The 25,381-nt window shown below is 37.9% G+C and overlaps 1 protein-coding gene across 2 annotated transcripts; it reads left to right on the top strand.

Moving 5' to 3' along the window:
- Positions 1–3,769: 3,769 nt before the first annotated feature.
- Positions 3,770–24,874, top strand: LOC100550174 (kelch-like protein 1). 2 transcript variants are annotated; one of them, XM_010728748.3, is made up of 3 exons: positions 3,770–3,988; positions 9,079–9,157; positions 24,022–24,874. In XM_010728748.3, the coding sequence occupies exons 1-3, from the start codon at positions 3,959–3,961 to the stop codon at positions 24,279–24,281; spliced, it is 369 nt and encodes a 122-aa protein (XP_010727050.1). In that variant the 5' UTR covers positions 3,770–3,958; the 3' UTR covers positions 24,282–24,874. The 2 variants fall into 2 exon arrangements, with proteins under 2 accessions (XP_010727050.1, XP_010727049.1); XM_010728747.3 differs by lacking the exon at positions 9,079–9,157 and having other exon boundaries at positions 3,776–3,988.
- The last annotated feature ends 507 nt before the right edge of the window (positions 24,875–25,381 follow it).

Here is a 25,381-nt window from a genome sequence, read left to right on the forward strand (position 1 = left end):
GATGGAGGACAGAGTCAGAAAGCTGAAAGTGCAAGGTACAAGGCAAAGAAGAAGCTGCACATGCTGGCAAAGCAAAAGAAGGAATTCTTTCAGTATGTCCCGTCAGCAGACAGGTGTTCAGCCACTTCCAGGAAAGCAGAGCTTGTGACACATAACAGCTTATTGGGAAGACAAACTCCATAATACAAAGTATCTCTCTTCCCCCTTCTTTTCCCCGGTGTTATTTTCCTGAGCATGATGTCATATGGAATTGAATATCCCTTCCACTTTCTTGTGCGCTCCCATCCTCCTCACTGGCAAGGCAGGAGAAGCGGAAAAGTCCTTGACATTGCATAAGTACTGCTCGGCAGCAGCTAAAACATTGGAACATTCTTTTCATCCTAAACCAAAAGGCAGCACCATACCAGCTACTACAGGAACAAACAAAAAGAAAAAACAAAACAAAAAAACATAATTTAAATAATAAAATAATGTCTAAAACACCTTTGTGAGAATTGATTTTTCGACATAGTAAGAAAATTAAATTATCTCAAAAATGAAACAGTGTAATTATAGAATCAATTTTCTTGTTGTGTAACTTAGATTAAGAAATACAGTAAAAAATCCAGTAATTACTATTTTTGACCTAGCCATAGATCAAAAATATTGAATATAAAAACATACAACACTGCATAAATATCTAAACTGCATTTTATCTAAATCCATTACAGTCAATATGAAAACACTCAGCAGCTGTGAGAGAAGAGAATAAAATATTGATATTTAAACTAACGAGGTTAAATGTGAACATATGATATGTTCAATTATAATACAAGTTCAAGAAATATCTCAGACTGGTACATGTTTTAATGCACTTCCTGATAAAATTTTAATGACTTCCATTTTTATCAAAAGCAGCAGAATTTGGGAGATGGTCATTTTCTTGTGGAAAATGTAAACAAACTTTAAGAATGTTTTCATGTGCAATTTATTCATGTGCAATTTCTTTGCAAGCATTTATATCAAGCTGTTGACTTCGGTCACCTACAGTTGCCCTATTCAAATATGCTGCCCTAAAGGAACAAAAATATCTTCTGTTTTCTGCATACATCTATTTCTCTTCCATTTATGCCTTGTATTATTGCAGTAAGAAAGAGGACAACCTGGCACCTCAAATCTCCATCCACTCATATTATAGATACACACATACATTGTTTTAACCTGACTATCGTATTAGTATTTATTAGTGATTTTTTTCCGAAAGGATTTTTTTTTTCTTATCTGAAATCCAGACACATGCAAAGAGTTTTCCTTCTTTGTAACTGAAATTCAGTTCATGATTGGCACCTAAAATCGGAAGCAGCAGTCTGCTGTTTACATGTACCAGCTAGTAATGTTTTAGGTATCACAGAACATTTTACCTGCCAAAAGCTGACAGGCTGATAAAGGAAATTCACATTTTATTCATTAGCAATTGAAGTCCAGATGAAGTAGCTGACAGTCCTTAAAATAAATCTAGCTGTCTGTGTTTAGATAATGGCATTGTAATTTGCATATGTTTGTATATTTGTGGAGGGGACTGAATATTCCTGCTTCTCAGCCATCAGCTGCACTCCAAAAACAATTGGGAGTTCTAAATAAGTATTGTACAAGATCTTCCAGACTGTACAGGTGTGGTGTCATATGCAATTAAAACCTGCTTTAATTTGTTGTAAGCAGCAGATCATAGGGATCATCATCTAAAAGTAGAACTCAATTCCTTAAATATGGTCATTGAGAGTTTGATCCAATTCTGGATGCCTTAGGATATCTGATATAAGGATCTGGTGGTTGTGGTGCAGAATCTGCGTAACAGTTAAAGTTTTCTGGATTGGTATCAGTGAGATCCCAAAATTGTTCAGAAAGGTGCAGACCTCAGGAGATCTCTAGTCAAAATGCTAGCTCAAGCAGGGTCAGCTATGAGGTTAGACCAGGTTGCTTAATCCAATGGTATCTTGAAAGTTTCAGGGGTGTTTTATAGCATCTCAGATGTCACTGGATATGTCTATACAGGCAATTGATTTGAATACTTAACACAAAAGCCTTATTTCATATAAATATAATTTTTTTTCAGCTGTATTCATGGACCATCTGTATGTAGTAACCTATTATAGCTTTTATGCCAATGAAGAAGATAGTCACATTATTGAAACACAGAATCATAAAAACACCAAAGTTGGAAAAGACCTATAAGATGATCCAGTCCGACCATCCACCTATCAACAATATTTCCCACTAAACCACATCCCTCAGTACAACAACTAAACGTTTGTTGAACACCTCCAGGGACAGTGACTCCACCACCTTCCTGGGCAGCTTGTTCCAGCATCTGACCACTCTCTTGGAGAATTATTTCCTAATGTCCAACCTTAATCTCCCCTGGCACAACTTGAGGCCATTCCCTCTAGTCTTATTGCTAGAGAGGTGGGAGAAGAGGCTGACTCCCACCTCACCACAATCTCCCTTCAGGAAGTTGTAGAGAGTGATAAGGTCACCCTTGAGCCTCCTCTTCTCCATACTGAACAATCCCAGCTCCCTCAGCCACTCCCCATAAGACTTGCACTCCAGGCCCCTCACCAGCTTCGCTGCCCCTCTCATAATATGCTTCAGGGCCTCATTGTCTTTCTTGTAGTGAGGGACCCAAAACTGAACACAGTACTCGAGATGTGCACTCACCAAGGCTGAGTACAGAGGGATGAATCACCTCCCTGCTCCTGCTGGCTATGCTATTTCTGGTACAAGACGTTTCTGATACCACTGGCCTTCTCGGCCACCTGGGCACACTGCTTGCTCATGTTCAGCCGAGCATCTATCAACACCCTACTTTTTCTACATAGTCTTCCAGCCACTTAGCCCCAAGACTGTAGCACTGCCTGAGGTTGTTGTGGCCAAAGTACAGCACCTGGCACTTGGTCTTGTTGAACTTCATCCCATTGGCCTCAGCTCATCTATCCAGCCTGTCCAGATCCCTCTGTAGGGCCTTTCTACCCTCAACACTTCCTGTAATGAGCGTGCACTTAATTCCTTCATTAAGATCATTGGTAAAGGTATTGAATAGGACAGGCCCCAGTATCAACCCACAGGAACCACTACTCATGAACCGTCACCAGCTGGGTTTAACTCCATTCAGCACCACCCTCTGGGCCCAGCCATCCAGCCAGTTCTTTACCCAGAAAAGAGTGTACTCGCCCAAGCTATGGGTGCCAGCTTCTCTGGGAGAATACTGTAGGAATATTCATGCTGTGTAGGCCTGATCTCCCAGTTGTTCCACACATGCTGTTTGATTTCCCACAAGATGATCTGCTCCATCATCTAGATTATTAATCCTTAATTTTGCCAGTAATGCAGGAAATCAATACATTCAAAACTTGTTTCTTTGTTTGTGGGTGTTTTTATTATTACTATGTTGTAATTAAAGGATGCATTAAAAAATACAAAATGTTGTTATATGGAAATGTTGTGTAACTGCATGTTCAGAATGATTACAGAGATGCCTTCTCATCTTTTCAATGTTATATTGGGAACATACAGCTCCTGGAGGCTGAAGCATACAAGAAAATATTTTATTTTCTTCAGTGTTTTCAGTAAGAGACAGATGGCAGTCTTAAGGAATGGTAGAATAACCTCAGTTAAATATTTATTTTCTTCTTTTATGTCCTTCAAAATGAATAAATAAATAAATAAAAAATCCCGCAAAAGACTATGTTCTATACTAAAATTATAAACATATGACTTCAGTTTTGTGATCTAGGCATTTTTTATTAATTATCTTGTCATTCACAGATCCTGGCTGACCTAGAAAACCATGCACTTTTTAAGGATGACTTAGAATGCCAGAAACTTATTCTGGAAGCCATGAAATATCACCTTTTACCAGAGAGAAGAACTCTCATGCAAAGTCCAAGAACTAAACCTAGAAAATCTACAGTTGGGACACTTTATGCTGTTGGAGGAATGGATAACAACAAAGGTATTAAATGATATTTGTTACCTTATAAAAGTTCTTTTGTGTTTAATTCATTCGAAAATAGTGAAATAACTTTGTATTCTATGTTTAGGGTGGAGAAGGAGCATACGTAAGTCAGTGTAGAATTGCTGCCAAAATCCAAGTCAGGAAAACTGACAATAGTTTTGGTCCAATTAAGATCTACTTACATTTAAAGAAAAATGTAATGTTATTAGAGAACTGAAACTGAGTTTTGAGTTCATTCTTTGCTCAAAATTACCGTGATTTCCAAGAATTTAAACAAAGTATCTGTAGCAATGTTTATTTACCTTACTTTTAGTTTTATAGAAATTCTCTTTCATTTCTGTTTTGTGGGAGAGAAAATAAAAAACAGACAAACAATAAACTAGAATCATAGAATCACAAGGTTGGAAACGACTTGTAAGATCATCTAGTCCAACCGTCTTCTCATTACCGCTGCTCCCACTAGCTACTAAACCATATCTCGCATCTTCTCATCCAGACGCCTCTTGAACACTGCCAGGGATAGCGACTCCACCACCTCCCTGGGCAGGCCATTCCGGTGCCTGACCACTCTCTGAGAGAAAAAGTTTTTCCTCATGTCTAAAACTAGAACTCATATGTTGAGATAAAACTATTTACTAAGATAAAGAAAAGGAAAAGGATAATAATTACAACAAATGAACATGTATGTGAATGTATATAACAAGTGATGCGAAAGCAATTTCTCATTTCTCCCCCATCGATGCCAAGTAGTCTCCTGAACAGCTGAAGAGAGTGAAATGAATTGCCACCTCCTTCAAAACTCCTGCATGATCTAATATGGTACAGAATACCTCCATAGCCCAGTTTAATTTAGCTGTCCTAATTCTGTTCCCTCACATCTCCTTGGGCATGTAGAGGAACTCTTGTGTCATGGCCTGAAATAACAACTGAGCGCCTGGTGAAGGGAGTGACTGACCTAGGAAGTATAAATTCAAACAATTTAGTTCTGCTTCCCACCTGACCAGAAGGAGTGGACCTTGGGTCCTCTCCCCCCACTCCCCACCCACCCTTGCTGGGCTCATTCTTGGGTTAACCTTCTTAAAGGCTGGTCCTGGGAAAGACGGTATGTTCTACAGACAGAGATCTTGTTAACAGTTGGATGAGTCAGTTCTCTTTTTTTTTTTAAATTGGTTTTCCCGATAATACTTTGCTTGGCATTGCAAAGAACTTGTCAGAAGCAGTTTTGATGCTCTGCAGGGTAAGCAGGGCTGAGAACAGGGCTTTGCTGAGAGTGGCTTTGGTTCTATACAATGTTGCTTAGCCACAACTATAAATGTTGGTATGTTATCAGCATTTTTCTCCTAGAACCAAAACATACCACCATGCCAGATATTCTGAAGAAAACAATTTTATCCCAATTGAAATTAAGGTGAATCTTATGCGTGAATCATACTTCTCAGGTGCAAAAAGTTATTACTCAGTTAGAGGAAAAGACTGGACAACAAGCTTTAACTGGGTTCCCACTTTCTCAGCACCTGAAGAGGGGTTGAGTTATGCTATTAACTGTTTTTAAAAAAGTAAGAAGTAATAGAAATGTTATAAAATATTTTATAGTTATTTTTGTGGGCATAGCAGTTATGATTAAGAAGGCTAGTCCACTGATTTTTTGACTGAAGTAAGATATTTGAGGTAAAAGCTGTCTGTCTAGTAAGCCTATACTCTTGGGGAGGTTTTCATTATTTGTCTTGAAATTCAGTAACAATTCCACAGTATCCTACAGTTCCTTTGAATATTCAGACTGAAGAATATACTTTCAGAAGCCAGAGTTCTACTGTAAAAGAATGTTCTGAAATAAATGAATGAATGAATAAATAAAATATAAAATATTGTAAAGTATACAATGAAATTAAGTCTTCACACAGATCCATGTTTAGGGTTAGTTCTTAAAGTTGTTTTGATGCATAGTCAGGGTAGTATTATTTGCAAAAGAGAAGTTTTGAGAAATTATAGCATCAGGAGAGTTGTATGTGCCTGTGTGGAAAAAATAATATTGAGAAAATAGGAAACTTTTGAGGAATGAACCAATACTTGTATATTCTTAATGTAGCTGCAGGTTATTTTTATCCTTATAACATTTATAAATGTTTGTGCAACTAAATGCTAAGCATGCTTTCACATCATAAAATTCGTTGAAACAGTTTTTCTCTTAAGACAAATGGCTGTGAACAGCATAAGCATTCACATACAGGGAATGCCTGTAAAAACTATTTAGTTGCAGCTGTATTTAGGTGCAGCTGTATTTCTTTCAGCTCAACGTATAAGTCTTATTCTGGTTCATATAGTAAATCAAATACAGAAATACCTATAAATACTGCGGAAGTGTAGCATCCATTGATGATTTGTGGTCAGTTTTAGAGATCTAGATCAGGCATGAGTTTGTTTCTGTAGCTTGCAGTGAGAAAACAATGCAATAGATGTTGCTCTGTCAACATGAACTCTGACTTAAAACAAATATACTAGGGCTTATATACATTTACAACAGATAAAAAACTGCTTTGAGAAGGGGCCTGATAGAGCAGATTGCATCTGCAAAGGAGGGTGTTACAGCTAATGTAACATGTTCCTAATAACTCTGCAGCCGTGTTGCACTGGCTTGCATCTGTTCAGTTCATCCCATGTGATGCTGCCATATCCAGGATTATGTTTTGGGCACTGTGAGGCTTGATTCTCAGAATCAGTTCAGGAAATCTGAGTGCTGGTTGCATGTTGAAGAACTACTGTGAATTAGTACAGTGCACCTCGGTCTTCAGGTCATGAGATGATGCAGATGTTGCATTATTTTTCCTCATTAATTAGTACTTTCTCCACAACTTTCTCCAAAGAAATGCTGACATGGATTACTGTTACTTGCAGTGGTGTGTTTTTAATGCTTTTTGGTGTTTGTTACCAGATATAAAACAGTTACGTGTAAGATGGAGATGAGCTAAGCAAATTATCAGTTTAAGAGTTTGTATATAAAGCAGTGGGTAACTGCTGGTATTGCAAAAGTATTTCAAGGTTATGTGGCCCACTTCATAAAAGTTACCTACCATGCTAAAGCAAGTTTGTTTTGCAATCTCTTCTATAATTATACTCCTTTCCATAGAAGAAGTGATAATTAAACTCCAGCAGACAGTGACTGGAATTATGCCTGACATGAAAAGTTAATGTAGCATAGTACTAACCGGATAGAATGAAATGGAGCAAGGTTAGATCATTTTATAATTTTAATTCCCAACTTCTGAAAACCTCATTTAAATGTCTTTTCACCCATTTTTGTTTACTTATTCATTTGATTTAAAAGACACTTATAATCTGTTTCATTGTTTCTTATATGGGCTGTATTAATAGAACGAGAGGAAGGTTTAAGGCAGGTGTGATTCCAGGTACGTGGTTTGATAATACTCTGTTCCCCTTACCCATCCATTTAGTCACATTAACTTCTGTAAATTGAATTAGCAGGATTTACTCATCTAGTAGTAGACAAAAGATGTCTAGACGCACATAAAAAGGAGAGTGTTAGGCTGAAATAAATGAATAAACGCATGAAGTTACATTTGTCAATTTCTGAGAATGCAAAAACACTGACATTGGTCTTGCAATCCCAAACAGAACAAAAGCTGTGTGGTAGAACACAATCTTTACAGTCTATCTTAGGAAATGCATTTTAAAATTACAATAGGAGGAATATATTTAGACAGCTAGAGGAGATTTGTATAGACAATTGGAGAGTGTTATGTTGATGACAGAATATGAATGATCTCTACTGAAATATTTCAACCTGTCAATACTAAGGAAAAGGAATATCCTTTGAAAAAAACAAAGCAGAAAAAAAAAGATCCCAGAAGACTGGTATATAATATTTTTGGGAGTCAAAGTCCTAGATTATTTTATCATTTGCTGAATCATAGTCTTTAAGTAAATAAAAGGATAAAATACAAGGAAATAATGAAAAATTACTTACGCAAAAAAAACTCTTCCAGGAAAATGACATCTCATTAACAGAAGACAGAGTTCATTTACTGATTGTTAAATGTGTATTTATTCTTTAGTCTTGTGATTAAATATAAAATATATCCGGAAAATTACTTTGTTATTATGTGAAGTGCATCATCAGTCTATATCAAACAACCTTAGAGATTTTGTCATGATTATTTAGGGCTGCCTGGAAAGATCATTACTTTTCCTACAGCAATAAGAAAAAGTGAAGCTTTTGAAATGTGAAATTTTGAAGTCATCAGTCACTTCTGCTTAAATTCCTATGTTGCATGTTTTTCCTTTTTCTGTATTAGTTCTCAGTCACTTCTCATCCTTTTTTCTTTAAAAATGTTTTATCAAATGTGCTTTATTTCTTTTTTATATAATATTTATTATAACTACATGAAATTGCTCTTTTTCTCTAGTGAACTTCTAAAATGCTCTTTTCTCTTTTGTTTTTGTTGTGTTTTTTGGTTTTTGTCATCACTTTTTATAAAGACTTTTTGCGGCACACTTTCCTTCAATCTCATTTATTTTAATTGTAAATTTTTCATTCTCGTATAGGCATGTTTTAAATATTGAAAGAGGTATTGTCCAACCTACTGACATTCTTAATCTTTTAGGAGTCTACTGGAAATACTGAAAATTAAGGCAGAAATAATGAAAGCATCTAGGTTTTCCTCTTAGTTAATTATACTTCTCTCTAAGAAGTGTGCCTGAGATGCTGAGATGGTTTTATAGCATTTTGTATGCACCTTATAGCATTTTTCAGGTTTGTAATTTATTACAAACCATATTGCCATCACATATATAAAACAATATCCATGAGACATTTTGTGTACATAGCGATATGGAGAAAGCATTTTAGATTTGATATTAGATAGGAAATATTTCTTCACTTAAAGGATTGTGAAGGATTGGAACAGGGTTCCAGGGAAGCTTAGCCAACATCCCTGGAAATATTTAAAAGATGTCAAGATTTGGTCCTTAGGAACATGGTTTAGTGGTAGACAATGCTAGGTTAATGGTTGGACCTGATGATCTTAGTGCTCTTTTCCAACTAAATGATTCTGTGTATCTAAACACTCCAGGAGTTGATGCTGAGACCCCACTGGCCCCTGCAGCTGCCACCACGAGCCACGTCATCCACACCCAACCTGGCTTCAGCAGGTAGTAGTGCTCTGTTCCGTCTCCAAGGTCTCACCAAGAGTTGGCACTGAGTCCTTGGGATAGGGATGACAAATAAGATCATTGAAGCCTTTTTTTTTAATTATTATTATTATGTCCCTAAGTGCTATATCCACATATTTTTAAGTATCCTTACATTGGTCTTTTAACACTTGCATTAAGTTGTCTATTCAAAAATATTCTCTGGAGGAGCAAGAACCTTATATTTTTAACTGTAGCTTATTTAAGGGTGCCTAGGAACACTAAATTTAAGATGAGTATTCTCTGCTGAAAACTGGAAGATGTTAGCAACATAGTGCAGAAAATGAATCTGAAATATTAATTACCCTGCTGAAGCAGTATTTCAGATATTGCCTTACTTTGCTTTTGAGAGACATTCCTTACTATACATGATGATATGTAGACCATGGAAGAATACATTTAGATATATTAGTGTCTGTATCCAGTATACTCCCACATAACTCCCATGCTTCTGTTGATGAGCAAAGGTAGTCTAGCATACTTGCATCTCAGAGTCCAGAGGGAATTGACTGATGTAATTACTGAGCCACTCTCAGTAATCTTTGAAAATTCATGGCAGTCAATTGAAATCCCTAGTGACAATGTAGCATCAATTTTTAAGAAGAGTAGAAAGGATGACTCTGGAAGTTATCAACTTGTCAGCCTCTGTGGTGGGGAAGATCATGGAGCAGATCCTCCTGAAAGCTGTGCTAAGGTACATGGAAGACAGGGAGGTGATATGGGACAACTAGCATGGTTTCATCAGGGTCAAGTTCTGCTTGACCAACCTGTTGGCTTTCTAGCATGACCACATCCACGGACAAGGGAAGAGCCACTGATGTCATCTATGTGGATTTCAGTAAGGCCTTTGTAACATCCTCTCCAGACTGGAAATATGTGAATTTTTTTGGAGTTTTCAGTGGATGAGGTGCTGGTTGCAAGCTTGTACCCACAGAGTACACAGTGGTCAGTGACTCAATGTCCAAATGGAGATCAATGATGAGTGATGTCACTTGGGGGTCAGTACTGGGACTGGTGGCCTTTAATATCTTCACTAACAATACTGACAGATATCATATTAAATAATTGAATGTTCCCAAAGGTTTTTTGATATTTGCTCATGTAACTTTCTGGCAAATTCTTATACACATGTATTCATTCATTCATTCATTCATTCATTCATTCATTCATTCATTCATTCATCAAAAAAGGACTATTATACACAAGTCATTTATTTAAGTGCTTAAAGGCATTTCTTACAGTCAAAATAATGAGACCAACAGTGATTGTTGCTCTGTTTCTGTATAATTCTTTCTTTACTGAGGTATTCTCCTTGATACCTGCATTAGTAACCTACTTAGGTCACATTCATTCCACTTGAGTAACTATCTTTTAAGCTCACAATGTAATGTTGCAGATCACTAGATCAAGGTCATCATTTTTTCACCTAATCATAGCAGCATCTTTAAATCTTGGGCAAAATGGACCAACTATGCATCAGCAACAGTTTTAATAATAGCAAAATCAGCAGAAAGTGTGAGGGGGGGAGGAAAATCCTTGTAATGATAAATATAGTTCTCCTACCTTTCTTCATGGTTTTAAATACTGGTATTATTCTAACTGTGAGGAAAAAAGTCCTTCTTAAGAAAATATCTGTATTGAACACAGAGGTGGTATTTTATTGTTTGGTTGTTTTGCAAGGTTTGTTTTTCGTTTGTTTTTTTTTTAATTGATTGGTTAGGCATCCATTTCAGTGTCTGTGGCAATTTTCAATTCGTATATGCCACCATTCTCACATTTGTATGTGGCTGAAATTGCAGAGGTTTCACTAACGCTACATCCTAATTTTACAAGCTTACAAATGATAACTAAAGGAAAAAAATATAATTTTGTAGTGTGCAGTCATGTACTTTGCTAATTTTATCCACTAACCATATGGATCATAAGAATTTATGTAAAAAAATAAGTTGAAATATATCAAGAATATCAATCAAAATCCTTAACTTCTTATCATTTGTCTTGCCACATGCATGGTATAACCATACTATGTTTGTCATACATACAGATATTAAGTTCTGTTTCACCTGTCTTTTCCATATAATCTGTTTTCAGTACTACTAATTAAAATAACTGATGCTTTTTTAGAAGTCTAGCCATCTGAAAAATCACAGAATCATAGAAATGTTTGAGTTGGAATGGACCTTTAAAGGTCATCTAGTCCAACTGCCCTGCAGTGAACAGCAACACCTACAGCTACATTGCTTGCTCATCCTGACCTTGAATGTCCTCAAGGATGGAGTTTCTGCCATTTCACTGGGCAGAAACTTCTCCAGGGCTTCACTACCCTTATTGTAAAAACAAAACCAAAAAAACTCTTTATTATACCCAATACCTAAATCTCCACTTTTTTAGTTAGAAACCATTTCCCCTTGGTCTGTCACCACAGACCCTGCTAGAGAGTCTGTTTACTTCTTTCTTATAGCCCCCTTTAAGGTAGTGACAGGCCACTTTCACATCTTTATGATGCCTTCTCTTCTCCGGGCTTAACATCCCCAGCTCTCTCAGCTCATCCTCATGGGGGAGGTGTTCTATCCCTTGGAAGTTGTGCCTCCATATGTTTGTGCAAGAGAAATTACTGTAAATTACTATGAATTACTATGTTCATTGTAAGATCCTCGATTTTTCTATGTATGAAGGCTGCTCTGAAAGTAACACCTCTTATTTTATTACGTTGGCCCATGATTAAAGGGGCAAATGATGGTGGTATGTCATTAGGAGTTGAACCTTCCTGACAATGTTCTGTTACACTTCGTTGCTGTGTGACAGATAGCAGCTGAGGGGTAGTCTAACAAATTGGTGCCTGACACTGAAGTGCAAATGAAGCAAAGATGTGTTACTGAATTCCTCTGTGGGACAAATGGCACTCATTGACATTCATCAACACTTGTTAAATGTTTATCGGTTGTAGTTTCCAAGGAAATAGATGAGGCATTACTTTTGGAGTGGTGTATGTATTTGTTTTTGTTCTGCTACTGCAGACCTTCATGTCCAGTATCTTAAGGCAGTCTAATAAACCAAAACTGAAAGAATAAACTATAATTCAATACAGATTCCAGCCTGACCTTGAATACCTCCAGGGATAGGACATCCACAACCTCCTTGGGCAACCTGTTCCAGTGCATCACCACTCTCTTGTGTGAAAAACTTCCTCTTAATATCTAACCTAAATCTCCCCTGTCTTAGTTTAAAATCATTCCCCCTTGTCCTATCATTATCTACTCATGTATAAACAGTTGTTCCCCCTTCTGCTTATACACTCCCTTCACATACTGGAAGGACACAATGAGGTAGGTGTCCCCGGAACCTTCTCTTCTCCAAGCTAAACAAGTCCAGTTCCCTCAACCTTTCCTCATAAGAAGGTGCTCCAATCCTCTGATCATCTTCGTGGCCCTCCTCTGGACCTGCTCCAAGAGCTCCACGTCCTTCTTTTTCTGGGGGCTGGATGCAGTACTCCAGATGGGACCTCACAAGAGCTGAGTAGAGGGGGACAATCACCTCCCCCTCCCTGCAGGCCTACCAGTTCTTTAATGTAGCCCAGGATATAGTTGGCCTTCTGGGCTGCAAGTGCATGCTGCTGGCTCATATCTAGCTTCTTGTCTGCCAGGACTCCCAAGTCCTTTTCTGCAGGACTGCTCTCATGGAGTTCTTTCTCCAGTCTTTATAAGTATCTGGGATTGCCCTGCCCCAAATACAGCACCTTGCACTTGTCCTTGTTGAACCTCATTAGGTTCAAAAAAATGCAGTATTCAGAGATGTCGTAGGTGACTTTTGATCTTTGTTCATGATCCTTAAACCTCATCTCCTCCTCCTCTCCTAAAAGTGAACATAAAAAAACACACTTCTGAGGAAAAAAAAACAACACAACACTGTAAAGTGCATTCATCTGGCACAGTTAAACTTCTCAGAATACTTATGCTTGTCCCTCCTCAAGAGAATCCAAAATTGCTTTGTGAAATAATAAATCAATAAATAAATGATATAGAAGTGTAATTTTTAGAATAAGTCATTTAAGTTCCAGACTTCAGAGACATGATGTGATTCAAACGTCAATCTAGGGGGCGGAAAAAAAGATGTGGTAGGATAATGTGAAGAGCTTTGTGCTTTTTGTCTTATGCTATTCTTTATGACATGTTATATGTCAATACAAAATCTTCTATTATCCATTTAAGCAAAGCTTAAGACTTTGAATGTGTTCATTTTGCGGACTACCTACAATCTTTCAATTCAAATCAATCTTTTGGTCTCATATGTTTTATACCACATTTTGTCTCTCAACTATATCTTTTACTATTTATGTGCATCTTTCTTTCATCTAATATGTATTTTTCCCTCCAAAGTTCTGTTAAAAAAAAAAGTAATGTATATGAGTTCACTTGTTTTTTGTTGTTGTTGTTATTGCTGTTTTATTGGGTTTTTTGTTTTTTTGTTTTTTCCCCCCCCCAGGAATCTGGGGCAATTGCAAAAAAGAGCTATACATGACAAAATGTGTATAGCACAGCATGCAAAGGAACATATGGGAAGGTGAGATGGCTATGTACAATATACGGATGTATAGGTCTGGGGCCAGTAATTAATCAAACCACAGGAATTTGCGTATTTTAAAAATTATTATTGTGAATTATGTAGTTTGAACATACATCTTTATATCTTACTAATTTTTCAGGTGAAATGTTCAACTATTATTGCATTAGAGGAGGCAGTAAGGCATGAGAGTAGACATTTAGAGGGCTTTGCAAAAAAAAAATTTTTTTTTTTTTGGTCACTTGCTCTGTCTGTTTCAAACAAGAAAATGAAAACCTGTAAGAAGTGCAAATGAGAGAAGTTATCAATACTGAAATAAAATTTTAAGACAGTTACACTGGGGAGCAGTATTGGTTAGTGCTATTGTGTAAAATGTTGTCTTATAATTTGTGTTTTGGGAGCATTTAATTTGATTCTTAAAGTTAAGTAAAATGTTACAGGGAAACAAAAGTATTCAAACAAGATTTACAGAATGTTATGCATGCAAGCCAAAGAAAGCGTGAAAGATTGAAAACAGCTCTTGTCTCCTACAACTGTCCTTTTCAAGGTATCTATAATTTAAAGTTATTTAAAAAAATTGAGTGCTGTTTATCTAGATTACTGTAGAAAGTAGATCATAATAGTGTTCTTGTTGCCTGAGATCTTGAACTGCCATACCCTGCGTTGCTGGAACCTATATGGTTCTTCCCTCCTACTCTATTGATATAAGGACTGATACCCATGCTAGAATATGGTTCACCTAAAGTTTAGTGATTACACTAGATATGTCTACATCTAAACTATACTCTTAATCTTTACTGTAGACAATAGAATGTAGCAAGAGCTGCTGTAATCTAGAGAGCAGTTACTCTTATCCCAGAGCAGATGCTGACATTTCTGAAGGATAGCTGTAGAGAATCTATTGGCAACACTTCACCAGGTCTCCAAGGACTACTCTGGCAGCTTATGCAAGTACCTCAAACTGCAGACACCTGCACTGAAGCTGCATCTCTTCCCACCAATGACTGGATAAACTGAAATCATCCTAGTTATCAAATACAGCTAAGAAACAAAGCAGTAAACTTTGTCAATTCAGATAATGTTATAACACTGTAGTCACAGTGGAATGTCACCATCCTATTCTCCTTGTTTAGTTTTATCTTCTGTGTATTTCTGTGTGTCCTTGTTTCTGCTTTGTCAAAAAAAAAAAAAAAAATTGTTTCTACGATCATCTTTTTCGAACCACCTCAGCTACTACGTTTATCCTTTGCCATTCATTTTTCCCCAATTAATTTACCTCTACCTGCTTAATTTTAGAAAATAAACACAAGACTGTGTAATGATAAAAATATTTGCTGCAATCACATTATATTCTCATGCCTATGTTTGATTTTCAGTTTTCACTATACACATTTTGTTTTTGCAATGTTTTTTACAATGAATATTGGACCACATGGGGAGGAATAACTGCATGTACCAGTACTGGTTAAGGACTGACCTGCTGGAAAGGATCTCTGCAGAGAAGGACCTGGGTGTCCTGTTGAACAACGGCTTGACCATGAGCCAGCAGTGTGTCCTTGTGGCTAAGAAGGCCAGTAGTATCCTGGAGTGCATTAAAAAGAGTGTGGCCAGCAGGTTGAGGGAGGTGATCCTCCCCATGTACTCTGCCGTAGTGAGGCCACATCTGGAGTACTGCATCCAGTTCTGGGTTCTTCAGTTCAAGAAAGACAGGCAGCTTGAGACTGGCAAATGTGACGCCCATCTTCAAAAAGGGCCGGAAAAATGATCCTGGTAGCTACAGACCTATCAGTCTCACCACAGTGTCGGGGTAGTTTATGGAAAGGATAATCTTGGGAGCCATCGTGGATCTATTAAAGGGCAGCCAGGGGATCAGGTCCAGTCAGCATGGGTTCATGAATGGTAGATCCTGTTTGACAAACGGGAAGTTTAGGTTAGATATTAGGTGGAAGTTTTTCACTCACAGGTTGGTGACGCACTGGAACAGGTTGCCCAAGGAGGTTGTGGATGCCCCATCCCTGGAGGCATTCAAGGCCAGGCTGGATGTGGCTCTGGGCAGCCTGATCTGGTGGTTGGCGACCCTACACACAGCAAGGCAGTTGAAACTCGATGATCTTTGAGATCCTTTTCAACCCAGGTCATTCTATGATTCTATGACTTCTTTCTATGGCAATGTGACCCGCTTAGTGGATGAAGGTAAGGCTGTCGATAAGGATGGTTAAGAACATAGGCTGAAATCAGCAACCTGTTTCTGTCCTGAATGTATTTGTTTTTCTTTAATTAAGAGTAGTAAGTTCATGACATTCACTGCATCAGCAGACAAGGGAAGAACCACTGATCTTATCTATCTGGACTTCAGTAAGGTCTTTAATAGGGTGGCCCACAACATTTTCTCTAATTGGAAAGATGTGGAGTTGATGGGTGGACTGTTTAGTGGATGAAGAACTGGCTGCAGGATTGAGTTCAGAGAGTGCTGATCAATGGCTCAATGTCTGGATAGAGACTGATGATGAGTGGTGTCCCGCAGGGGTTGGTACTGGGGCTGACACTCTTTAATATCTTCATCAGTGATGTTGACAGTGGGGTTGAGTGCGCCCTCAGCAAGTTTGCTGACACGAAGCTGTGGGGTGTGGTCAACACACCAAAAAGATGTTTTACCATCCAGAGAGACTTGGACAGACTTGAGCAGTGGGCCCAGGTGAATGTCATGAGGTTCAACAAATCCAAGTGCAAGGACTTGAACCTGGGTCAAGGCAACATCCACTACCAATACAAGCTGGGTGATGAAAGGATTGAGCACAGCCCTGTCAAAAAGGACTTGAGGATCCTGGTGGATGGCAAGCTGGGCATGAGCCAGCAATGTGCACTCTTAGCCCAGAAACCCAACCATGTCTTGGGCTGCATCAAAAGAAGTGTGATCTGCAGGTTGAGAGAAGCAATCCTGTCCCTCAACTCTGTGTTGGTGATACCTCACCTGGCGTACTGTGTCCAGATATGGAGTCCTCAGTACAGAAATGACACAGAACTGTTGGAGCACATCCAGAGGTGGACCACAAAAATGATCCATGGAGTGGAACACCTCTCCTATGAGGACAGGCTGAGAGAGCTGGGGCTGTTCAGCTTGGAGAAGAGAAGGCTATGAGGTGACATGATAGAAGCCTTTCAGTATGTAAAGGGGAGCTTCAGGAAAGAAGGGGACAGACTCTTTATTAAGGTCTGTGTTGATAGAACAAAGGGAATTGGATTAAAGCTCAAAGAGAGTAGATTTACATTAGATATGAGGAAAAAATCTTTTACAGTGTGGGTGATAAGGTATAGGAACTGGTTGCCCAGACATCTGGTCAATGTCCCATTCCTGGAGTCTTTCAAGGAGAGAATCATAGAATCATAGAATTGCTCAGGTTGGAAAAGACCTTGAAGATCAAGTCCAACCGCAACCATACTACCCTAACTCTTAACAACCCTCCACTAATTCACGTCCCTGAGCACCACATCTAAATGGATTTTAAACACAGTCAGAGATGGTGACTCAACCACCTCCCTGGGGAGCCTATTCCAGTGCTTAACAACCCCTTCTGTAACAAAGTGTTTCTTGATATCCAACCTAAACTTATCCTGGCACAACTTAAGGCCATTTCCCCTCATCCTGTCACCTGTCACCAGTGAGAAGAGACCAACTGCACTCTTGTTGTAAGTACCTTTCAGATATTGGAAGAGAGCAGTAAGGTCTGCTTACTGCAGCCTCCTTTTCCCCAGACTAAACAGTCCCAGTTCCTTCAGTCTCTCCTCGTAGGGCATATTCTCCAGTCCCTTCACAAGCCTTGTTACCCTTCTTTGGACCTACTCCAGCACCTCAATGTCCTTTCTGTAGTGAGGTGCCCAAAACTGAACACAGTACTCGACGTGAGGCCTCACCAATGCTGAGTACAGGGGCAAGATTACTTCCTTAGTCCTGCTCACCACACCATTCCTGATACAAGCCATGATGCCATTGGTCTTCTTGGCCACCTAGGCACACTGCTGGCTCATATTCAGCCAACTGTCCATCAGTACACCAAGGTCTTTTTCCATCAAGACAGCTTTCCAGCCACTCCTCCCCAAGCCTGTAGGGTTGCCTGAGATTGCCGTGACCAAAATGCAGGACCCAACACTTGTCCCTAGTGAAACTCATGCAGTTAACCTTGGATTATTGATCCAGTCTCTCCAGGTCCCTCTGTAGTGCCTTTCTCCCTTCAGGCAGATCAACACTCCCTCCCAGCTTAGTGTTGTTTCTGGATAAGGTCCTGGTCAACCTGATGTAGCTGTGGATGTCCCTGTTCATTGTAGGGCAATTGGACTAGGTGGTCTTCAGAGGTCTATTCCAACTCTAAGGATTCTATGTTTGTTTGAAAAGTCACAGTTCTAAACGCGCTACCACATCATTATTAATATAGCAAAATCCTATCTGAGTAATTCAACAATAAGCTCTTCATTAATCATTTTGGTTTCATTGTGTCGCAGTTCTTTTGCTGTACCAATAGATTCTTATGAATACATGAGTTACTCTGAAAAGCCTACCAAAAAGAAAATATATTGTTATATATATTCTAAGATGTCTATATATTTTTATATATAGACCCTTTCTGACGCTTCTGTTTCTGCAGTTTTCTGTTTTTCTTCTGCTATCATACTAGTATTATATAGGACTTCCTAATTTTGTCTTTTATATAAAGTCATATAAATATTGGTCAGTGTGTAGAGAGTAAGTATTGTTGCTGATATCATAACTGAGGAAAGGACATAATTTCTACTAAAAAAAGAACAGCATTTAAAGATGAATGCGAGTCTAAAGTTATATCAGCTTTCTACTGACAAGTAGAGAGAGGAAACTTCAAGGAAAAATTGAAGTATATACAAAGGTTAACTTTAATATGACTCATAATTTACTCTTAATTACTTACTGATTACTTCCTGTAAAAACAGACATTAATCATAGTCACTTTGACCTACCATAACACATACAATACTACTGACTCGCTAAACATTGTGGATGTTCCTTATTCAGAATAAATATAGAAAAAGGTCCCTCACATTAAAAAAAAAAAAAAGAAAAAAAAAGGTGTTATATTTAATACCTTTCTGGAAGTACTACATTGTTTTTACTCACATAAGTAGACTTGCAATCTCTAGTTACTGCCTCATTATTTTTTTAAATTAAAGTCTAGTATTTTATAAACATGATAATTTATTGTTAGCAAAACTTAGGGTTTAGTTGTTTTCTTTTATGTTTTAACTTCGAGGTTTTTGTTTGTTTTTGGTTGTTGTTGTTTTTGTTTTTTGTTTTTACCAGTTATACTTTTATCCATGATGACAAAAACTTCAATTATACATAATATATGATACAAAATACATTGTCAACAGTTTACAGGCTGGTTTGGCCCAGTTCTGTGTCTAGCGGGGAGGAGGGATTTATATGTATGATGACATACATATTATTATATGTGTAAGGTTGCCTTCATGATTACTACACCTTCATAGAACTTCTTGCAAGTGAGCTTTTTCACAGTCCGCGCTGCATTATGATAATCAGTCCATCAGATTGATGAAGCACTCCTTTTCTGTCTATTCACCTTGTTTTGGTAGCACTAGTCATTCTAGTGTCTCAGGCACTATGCATCAACACCCAGTACCAGTTTTGGAAAAATAAATGTGCAAGCAGAATCAGGAATTGCCTTTATGACGTTCTCTTTTAGAAACTTAAGTTCTCTGTTACTATATTATTTATTATATTTATCTCTGAAATATACACAAATATTCGGTTATACAATTTTCCCTGATTTATGCAAAATGACATACATATTTAATATGCATATGTGCTTCTAGGTAAAATATATGCATTGGATATAGACATAAGTATGTGAGTATGTATTGAATATTAACTTGAATTCATTCTTGCTTTCAAGTTTTCAGCAACCTACATAGCAATGTTTGTCAGTAATACTAATTTAAGGATGGAAATGAATTGAAACCTCTAGTTTTTGACATCACATTTCACCTCGTATCCACTTTCTTGCTTTCAGGCTCTACCCTGACAAAATTCTGGTGTCCTACTGCAGTGGAATGTACACTACAGTTTACAAAGTAACTCTTATTTCTCTGAAACCTTTTGTGACAGTGTGACAGGACTACACAACAGGCACATCTTTAGAGCAGCTGGTGGATGCTATGGCCGCAGTATTGTATTACAATCTTATCTAGACACACTCTTGTCGTCCAGTCTATAACATAGATTTTTTTTTTTTTCCATTAGAAATAAAGGTTTGAGGAGAAGGAAGTATCCTGGCATTCATCTAATTCTTGTCCAAGTGAGGAACTGGATCATGAAGAGAGATTTATCAATATGAATGTGACTAGCTAATCAGCATCAGCAAAAAAAAGATCTGCAGGACAAAGAGTTCAGGATTATGCAGAAAATGAATGCTCAAAATTCCTGGCAATTCCCCAAAAGTCAATATTAATCTAGTATGAGAACAAGAAGAAAACTAGCTTATTCTAAATCTTCCACGTTAGTGAGGCAAAGTCCTTTGCATTAGGATTTTCATAAGTTTTCTGAAGCACATGTCTCTGGAAAATCTCTGGTGACTGTCACAGTGTAATACAAAAAACTTCACAGCTTTTCACACTGAAGCAGCCTAATGCATAACTTACTTTGGATTTCAATCCGGCAATTAGCTCCTGGAGCCTTTTGTATGCTAAAGTGTCATCTGCAGTAGGGCAGGCCAGTGCCAGGAATCAAAATGTGAATATGCTTCATGATGAACTTTTTGTACATCCATCAGAGGATGTGCACTGTAAAGAGAAAGATTATTCACCACTGATCTCAGCATAAACCTCCAAGCATTTGTCCAGAAATTGTATATTTTATTTTCTACTTTCTGAGGGACTATGCAGTGTTAAGTTCAACTGAGACTGACATGCAGAAGGAAATATAAAATGGAGCTCCAGATCTTCTACCAACGCACAGTATCACAGAATGCTGAAGTCTGGGAGCAACCTCTGGAGCTGATCAGGCCCAATTCTCCTGCTGAAGAAGGGCCAGCATAAAGGAGGTTGCCCATTACCAGCATCTTTTGTCCAGGCATTTTTTTAAAATCTTCAAGGAGTCCACAAGCTCTCTGGGGAATGTATGCCAGTGCTCAGTGAACTGCACAGTAAAGAAATATTTTGTGATGTTCAGCTGGAACCTCCCGTGTTCCATTTTGTGCCCAATATGTCTATTTCTGGCAGTGGACACCACTGAAAAAAATCTTGCTCTGTCCTTTTTGTATACTCCTTTCAGATATTTACAGACATTGATGAGGTTCTCCCTCAGCCTTCTCTTCTCCAGGCTGAACAGTCCCATAGGTCTCATCCTTTCATCACAGGATACGTGCTGCATTACTGTCCTCATCTTTGTGATCCTTTGTTAGACTTTCCAGCAGCTCCATGTTTCTCCTTTACTGGGGAGCCCAGAACTGGATGCAGTATTCCAGGGGCATCCTCATCAGTGGTATGTACAGATGACCTATTCTGACTTGCTGGCAACTTAGTGAAGGCAAGAATACCATTGGCCTTTTTAGCATCAAGAGCTCATGCTGAGTCATGTTCAATTTGGTGTCCACTATGATCCCCAACACTGGAAATCTGATGAAAAGTCTTTAAAGTAAGATTTTCACAGTCAGCTAATGCCTGTTGTCCTGACCATTCCGCTGTCATTCACTTAGCAGACAAGATCTGTAAGTTCTCTTGAGCTTCTGCCTTTGTTTTTTGTCAAGTAGTGCTATGTAGTGCTTAGCATTTTTGTGATGTTAACATTTAGCAATGTAACAAAGCTTTCCTTTTAAGTATAAGGAAACCATAGAATACGTGATGAATGAAATACCACTATTCCAACGTGTTACTGATTTTATATACCCAGAGGATGTAGCATTTAAGTAGCAAAGCACTTTTGAAATACATTAGATCTAAAGGACTTAATCAAGATTTTGTCCCTTCTTTTTTCCTAGGTGCAGAAAATCAATTTATTTTCATGATCAAATAATAACATGTCCTTGAATTTATGACTTTGTCAGAAATAATAGCCACTTTTCTTCCTAGGTAAAAGTAGAAGTTTGTTCTGTTTTTTGACTGAGTAGTTCCAGTACTACTCAGTTTGTGTTGGAATGAAGAACAGCGTAAACATTAATAATAAAAAAAAAAAAAAACAAAAAAAAAAGAACTAGGTTCAACATGTGAACAGTGTAATTCTTACTGCTTCTATCAAGGGTAAAGTTAATGAGTGGCTATAGGGCTGTAAGCAAAGAGTAAATTCATGTAGTCAAATCCCTTATGTTGTAGTTCAGTATATTCAAAATTTGCATCTTGTCAGTAATCACCAGTTAAAGACATCCTGAAATCTCCACTGATTGTATCTTTCAGTGGTTTCACCAGCTTCCTGTTGGAGGATTTTTTCAAGCTAAATATTACATCTTCAGAGTCATAGCAACCAAACAATTAGAACATCAGTAGGACAACACATTCTTTCAATGACAGATATCTAATCTGACACAACTGTCTGTTTTTACACCAAGTGTAATCTCATTACTTCAACAGGGAATTGCTTAGTACTTACTGAAACTATTCATTTTGTGTTCCTGTGCTCTATTAAGTTTAAGAAAGTAGTTGCAAAACAAAAAAATTGACTGATATAAAGGGAAGGCTTTCCTCTGTTTTCAAGTTTTAAAGAGTACTTTTTTTTTTTTGTTGTTGTTGTTGTTGTTGTTTAGATCTGCTTGAAGTGAAAGAATATATCAGAAATTGCTAAGGTTTTAGTTCATGGCTATGTATATTTTTCATGAATAGTTGAAATAGGTTTTGATAGATTCCCCCCCCCCTCCCGAAATAGGCAAAATGTTGTCCTGCATAAACTGAGTTCACATATCTAGGAACTCTTCTGGATTAGGAGTCAAATATGGAATTTAATAATTCATTGTGCCAAACTCAGACTTAACCAATATGATAATATATATATCTGAGCATAAATCAAAGATTGCATTTGTTGTATTAGTAATACTTTGTGAAATCAGAATTACAAATATTTTAAATAGCAATCTGTACATTAAGGTAGACTGCATTATAGCATACATTTGCTACAGTTCCAGATTTAACATTAATACATTCAGCATATAAAAACTTAAAGCATTATAAAATAACTGTATTAATGTCTCACTATAATATGCCTTGCAGCACTGTACAAAATTGTGTATTTTTACTCCTTCAAAACCAAAGATTAATACATTTGCACAAATCAATTTTAAATTAGAAGCAAATAGATAAATAAACCTGTCTTTGTTAATCAAATGTAAAAGTTTGTTTATGTAACTTACGGTATCATAAAACTAGAGAGGGATTTAATATATCTGGTTGAATTGCACATAAGTTGCTCCAGAAATAATGCGTCCTATTTCCTTCCATGGAAACTACAATAGATGCAAAGAATATAACAACACTATTAGATAGATCAAATTCTCAGCTACAAAACACCATTTTTCAACAGTCACCACCATTAGCTATGTATTTTCCTAAAATAAGGGAGAATTAGATTAGGAGGAAAGTAATTACTCAGGGACTGGTGAGAGAGTACAACAGGCTGCCCAGAGAAGCTCTAGGTGCCCTGTCCCTGACGGTGTTCAAGGCCAGGTTGCATGGGGCCCTGGGCAGCCTAATCCGGTAGAGGCAACTCAGCCCATGGCAGGGGGTTGGAACAGAGTGATATTTGAGTTTCCCTCCATCCCAAGCCAGTCTATGATTCTGTGATTCCCATAACTGTATTCAGATAATAGGATGTATTATTTATTCACTTTCTGAGATCTATACAAGCTCTTTAATCTCTCTGTTTTTGTTAATAAACTTAATTTTGTAGCTAATATTTAATGCTAAAAGTTACTTCTGTGATTAACTGATAAGTTACTTTATGTATATCTTTTGAACTCATCTGTGGACCTGTAAATCAAATTACTAAGTTCAGAAGAAAATGTTTTTTAAATATTTTGCTAAAATTTACCATGTAATAAAATCAGTAATCTCAGATAGTTATACTGCTGAAATGTAGAAGATCATAAGGGTAAAGCATACTGTTATTCAGGCTTACAATATTTTGATACTGGAGGGATGATTCAGTTGTTTGTTTTTTCAATTTCATAACAAAAATTGTAATAGACAAAGAAGGTAGTCAATTTTATATACATTATCCTATTATTATGTCTCATCAGGTGCTACAACTATTGAAAAGTACGATCTCAGAACAAATATATGGATCCAGGCTGGAGTGATGAATGGGAGGAGGCTTCAATTTGGTGTTGCTGTCATTGATGACAAGTTGTTTGTCATTGGAGGCCGTGATGGTTTAAAGACATTGAACACTGTTGAATGTTACAATCCAAAGACAAAGGCTTGGACTGTATTACCACCAATGTCAACACATAGGCATGGTTTAGGTAAGGAAAAAAAAAAAAAAGTTTTAAAAATCTAAAACATTTTTTCAGATAAGTGAATGATAATGCAAAATTTAGGTTTCTACAGCTATCGTATCACATTCATCAGTATTAATAAAGATTTACATTGTGCTTGTTAGATCACTAAGAATAGAAAGAAGATTAAGACACTTTTCTATGATTTAATGATGTATGAATATTTAAGAAAAGACAAGACAGGGAAAGAAACTGAAACTTTAAAAGATTGGTGAGAACATTCAGGTTTGTTTTCAAAGCATTTGAAATAAGAGATATCTTTATTTATCAAATAATCAGAAGATTATTTAGTTTCACAGAATCACAGAATGCCCAGGGTTGGAAGGATCATGAATCTCCAACACCCCTGCCATATGCAGGGCCACCAACCTCCACATTTAGTACAAGACCAGGCTGCCCAGGGCCCCATCCAATCAGGCCTTGAAGAGCTCTAGGGACAGGGGATCTCACAACCGCTTGGGCAGCCTGTTCCAGCACCTCACCACTCTCTCTGTAAAGAACTTCCCGCTGACATCAAACCTAAGTCTTCCCTCCTTCAACTTAAAACCATTTCCTCTAGTACTGCAGTTAACTACCCTTTCAAAGAGTTGATTCCTCTTCTGTTTGTAGGCTCACTTTAGATACTGAAAGGCTGCAGTGAGGTCACCCCGCAGCCTTCTTTTCTCCAGGCTGAACAAACCCAGCTCCCTCAGCCTGTCTTCGCAGGGGAGGTGCTCCAGTCCCCTGATCATCTTTGTGGCTCTCCTCTGACCCTCTCCAACAGCTCCCTGGCTTTCTTGTACTGGGGGCTCCAGACCTGGACACAGTACTCCAGATGGGGCCTCACAACAGCAGAGTAGAGGGGGACAGTCACCTCCCTGTCCCTGCTGGCCACTGCTCTTCTGATAGAGCCCAAGATACCATTTGCTTTCCGAGCTGCAAGGGCACACTACTAGCTCATGTTCAGTTTTTCAACCATCGGGACCCCCAAGTCCTTCTCTGCAGGGCTGCTCTCAAGGACCGCTCCTTCCAGTCTGTATGGATGCCTGGGATTCCTCCGGCCCAAGTGCAAAACTTTGCACTTTGCTGTGTTGAACCTCATTAGATTCATCCAGGCCCACCT

Source organism: Meleagris gallopavo, chromosome 1 (genome assembly GCF_000146605.3).
Source record: "Meleagris gallopavo isolate NT-WF06-2002-E0010 breed Aviagen turkey brand Nicholas breeding stock chromosome 1, Turkey_5.1, whole genome shotgun sequence".
In the NCBI taxonomy this organism is placed as follows: Eukaryota; Metazoa; Chordata; class Aves; order Galliformes; family Phasianidae; genus Meleagris; species Meleagris gallopavo.

Coding starts and splice junctions, on each gene's coding strand:
- LOC100550174 (XM_010728747.3), top strand. CDS start 3,874: ATGAAATATCACCTTTTACCAGAGAGAAGAACTCTCATGCAAAGTCCA. Junction 3,989..24,021: donor AGGAATGGATAACAACAAAG/GTATTAAATGAT, acceptor ATGTCTCATCAG/GTGCTACAACTATTGAAAAG.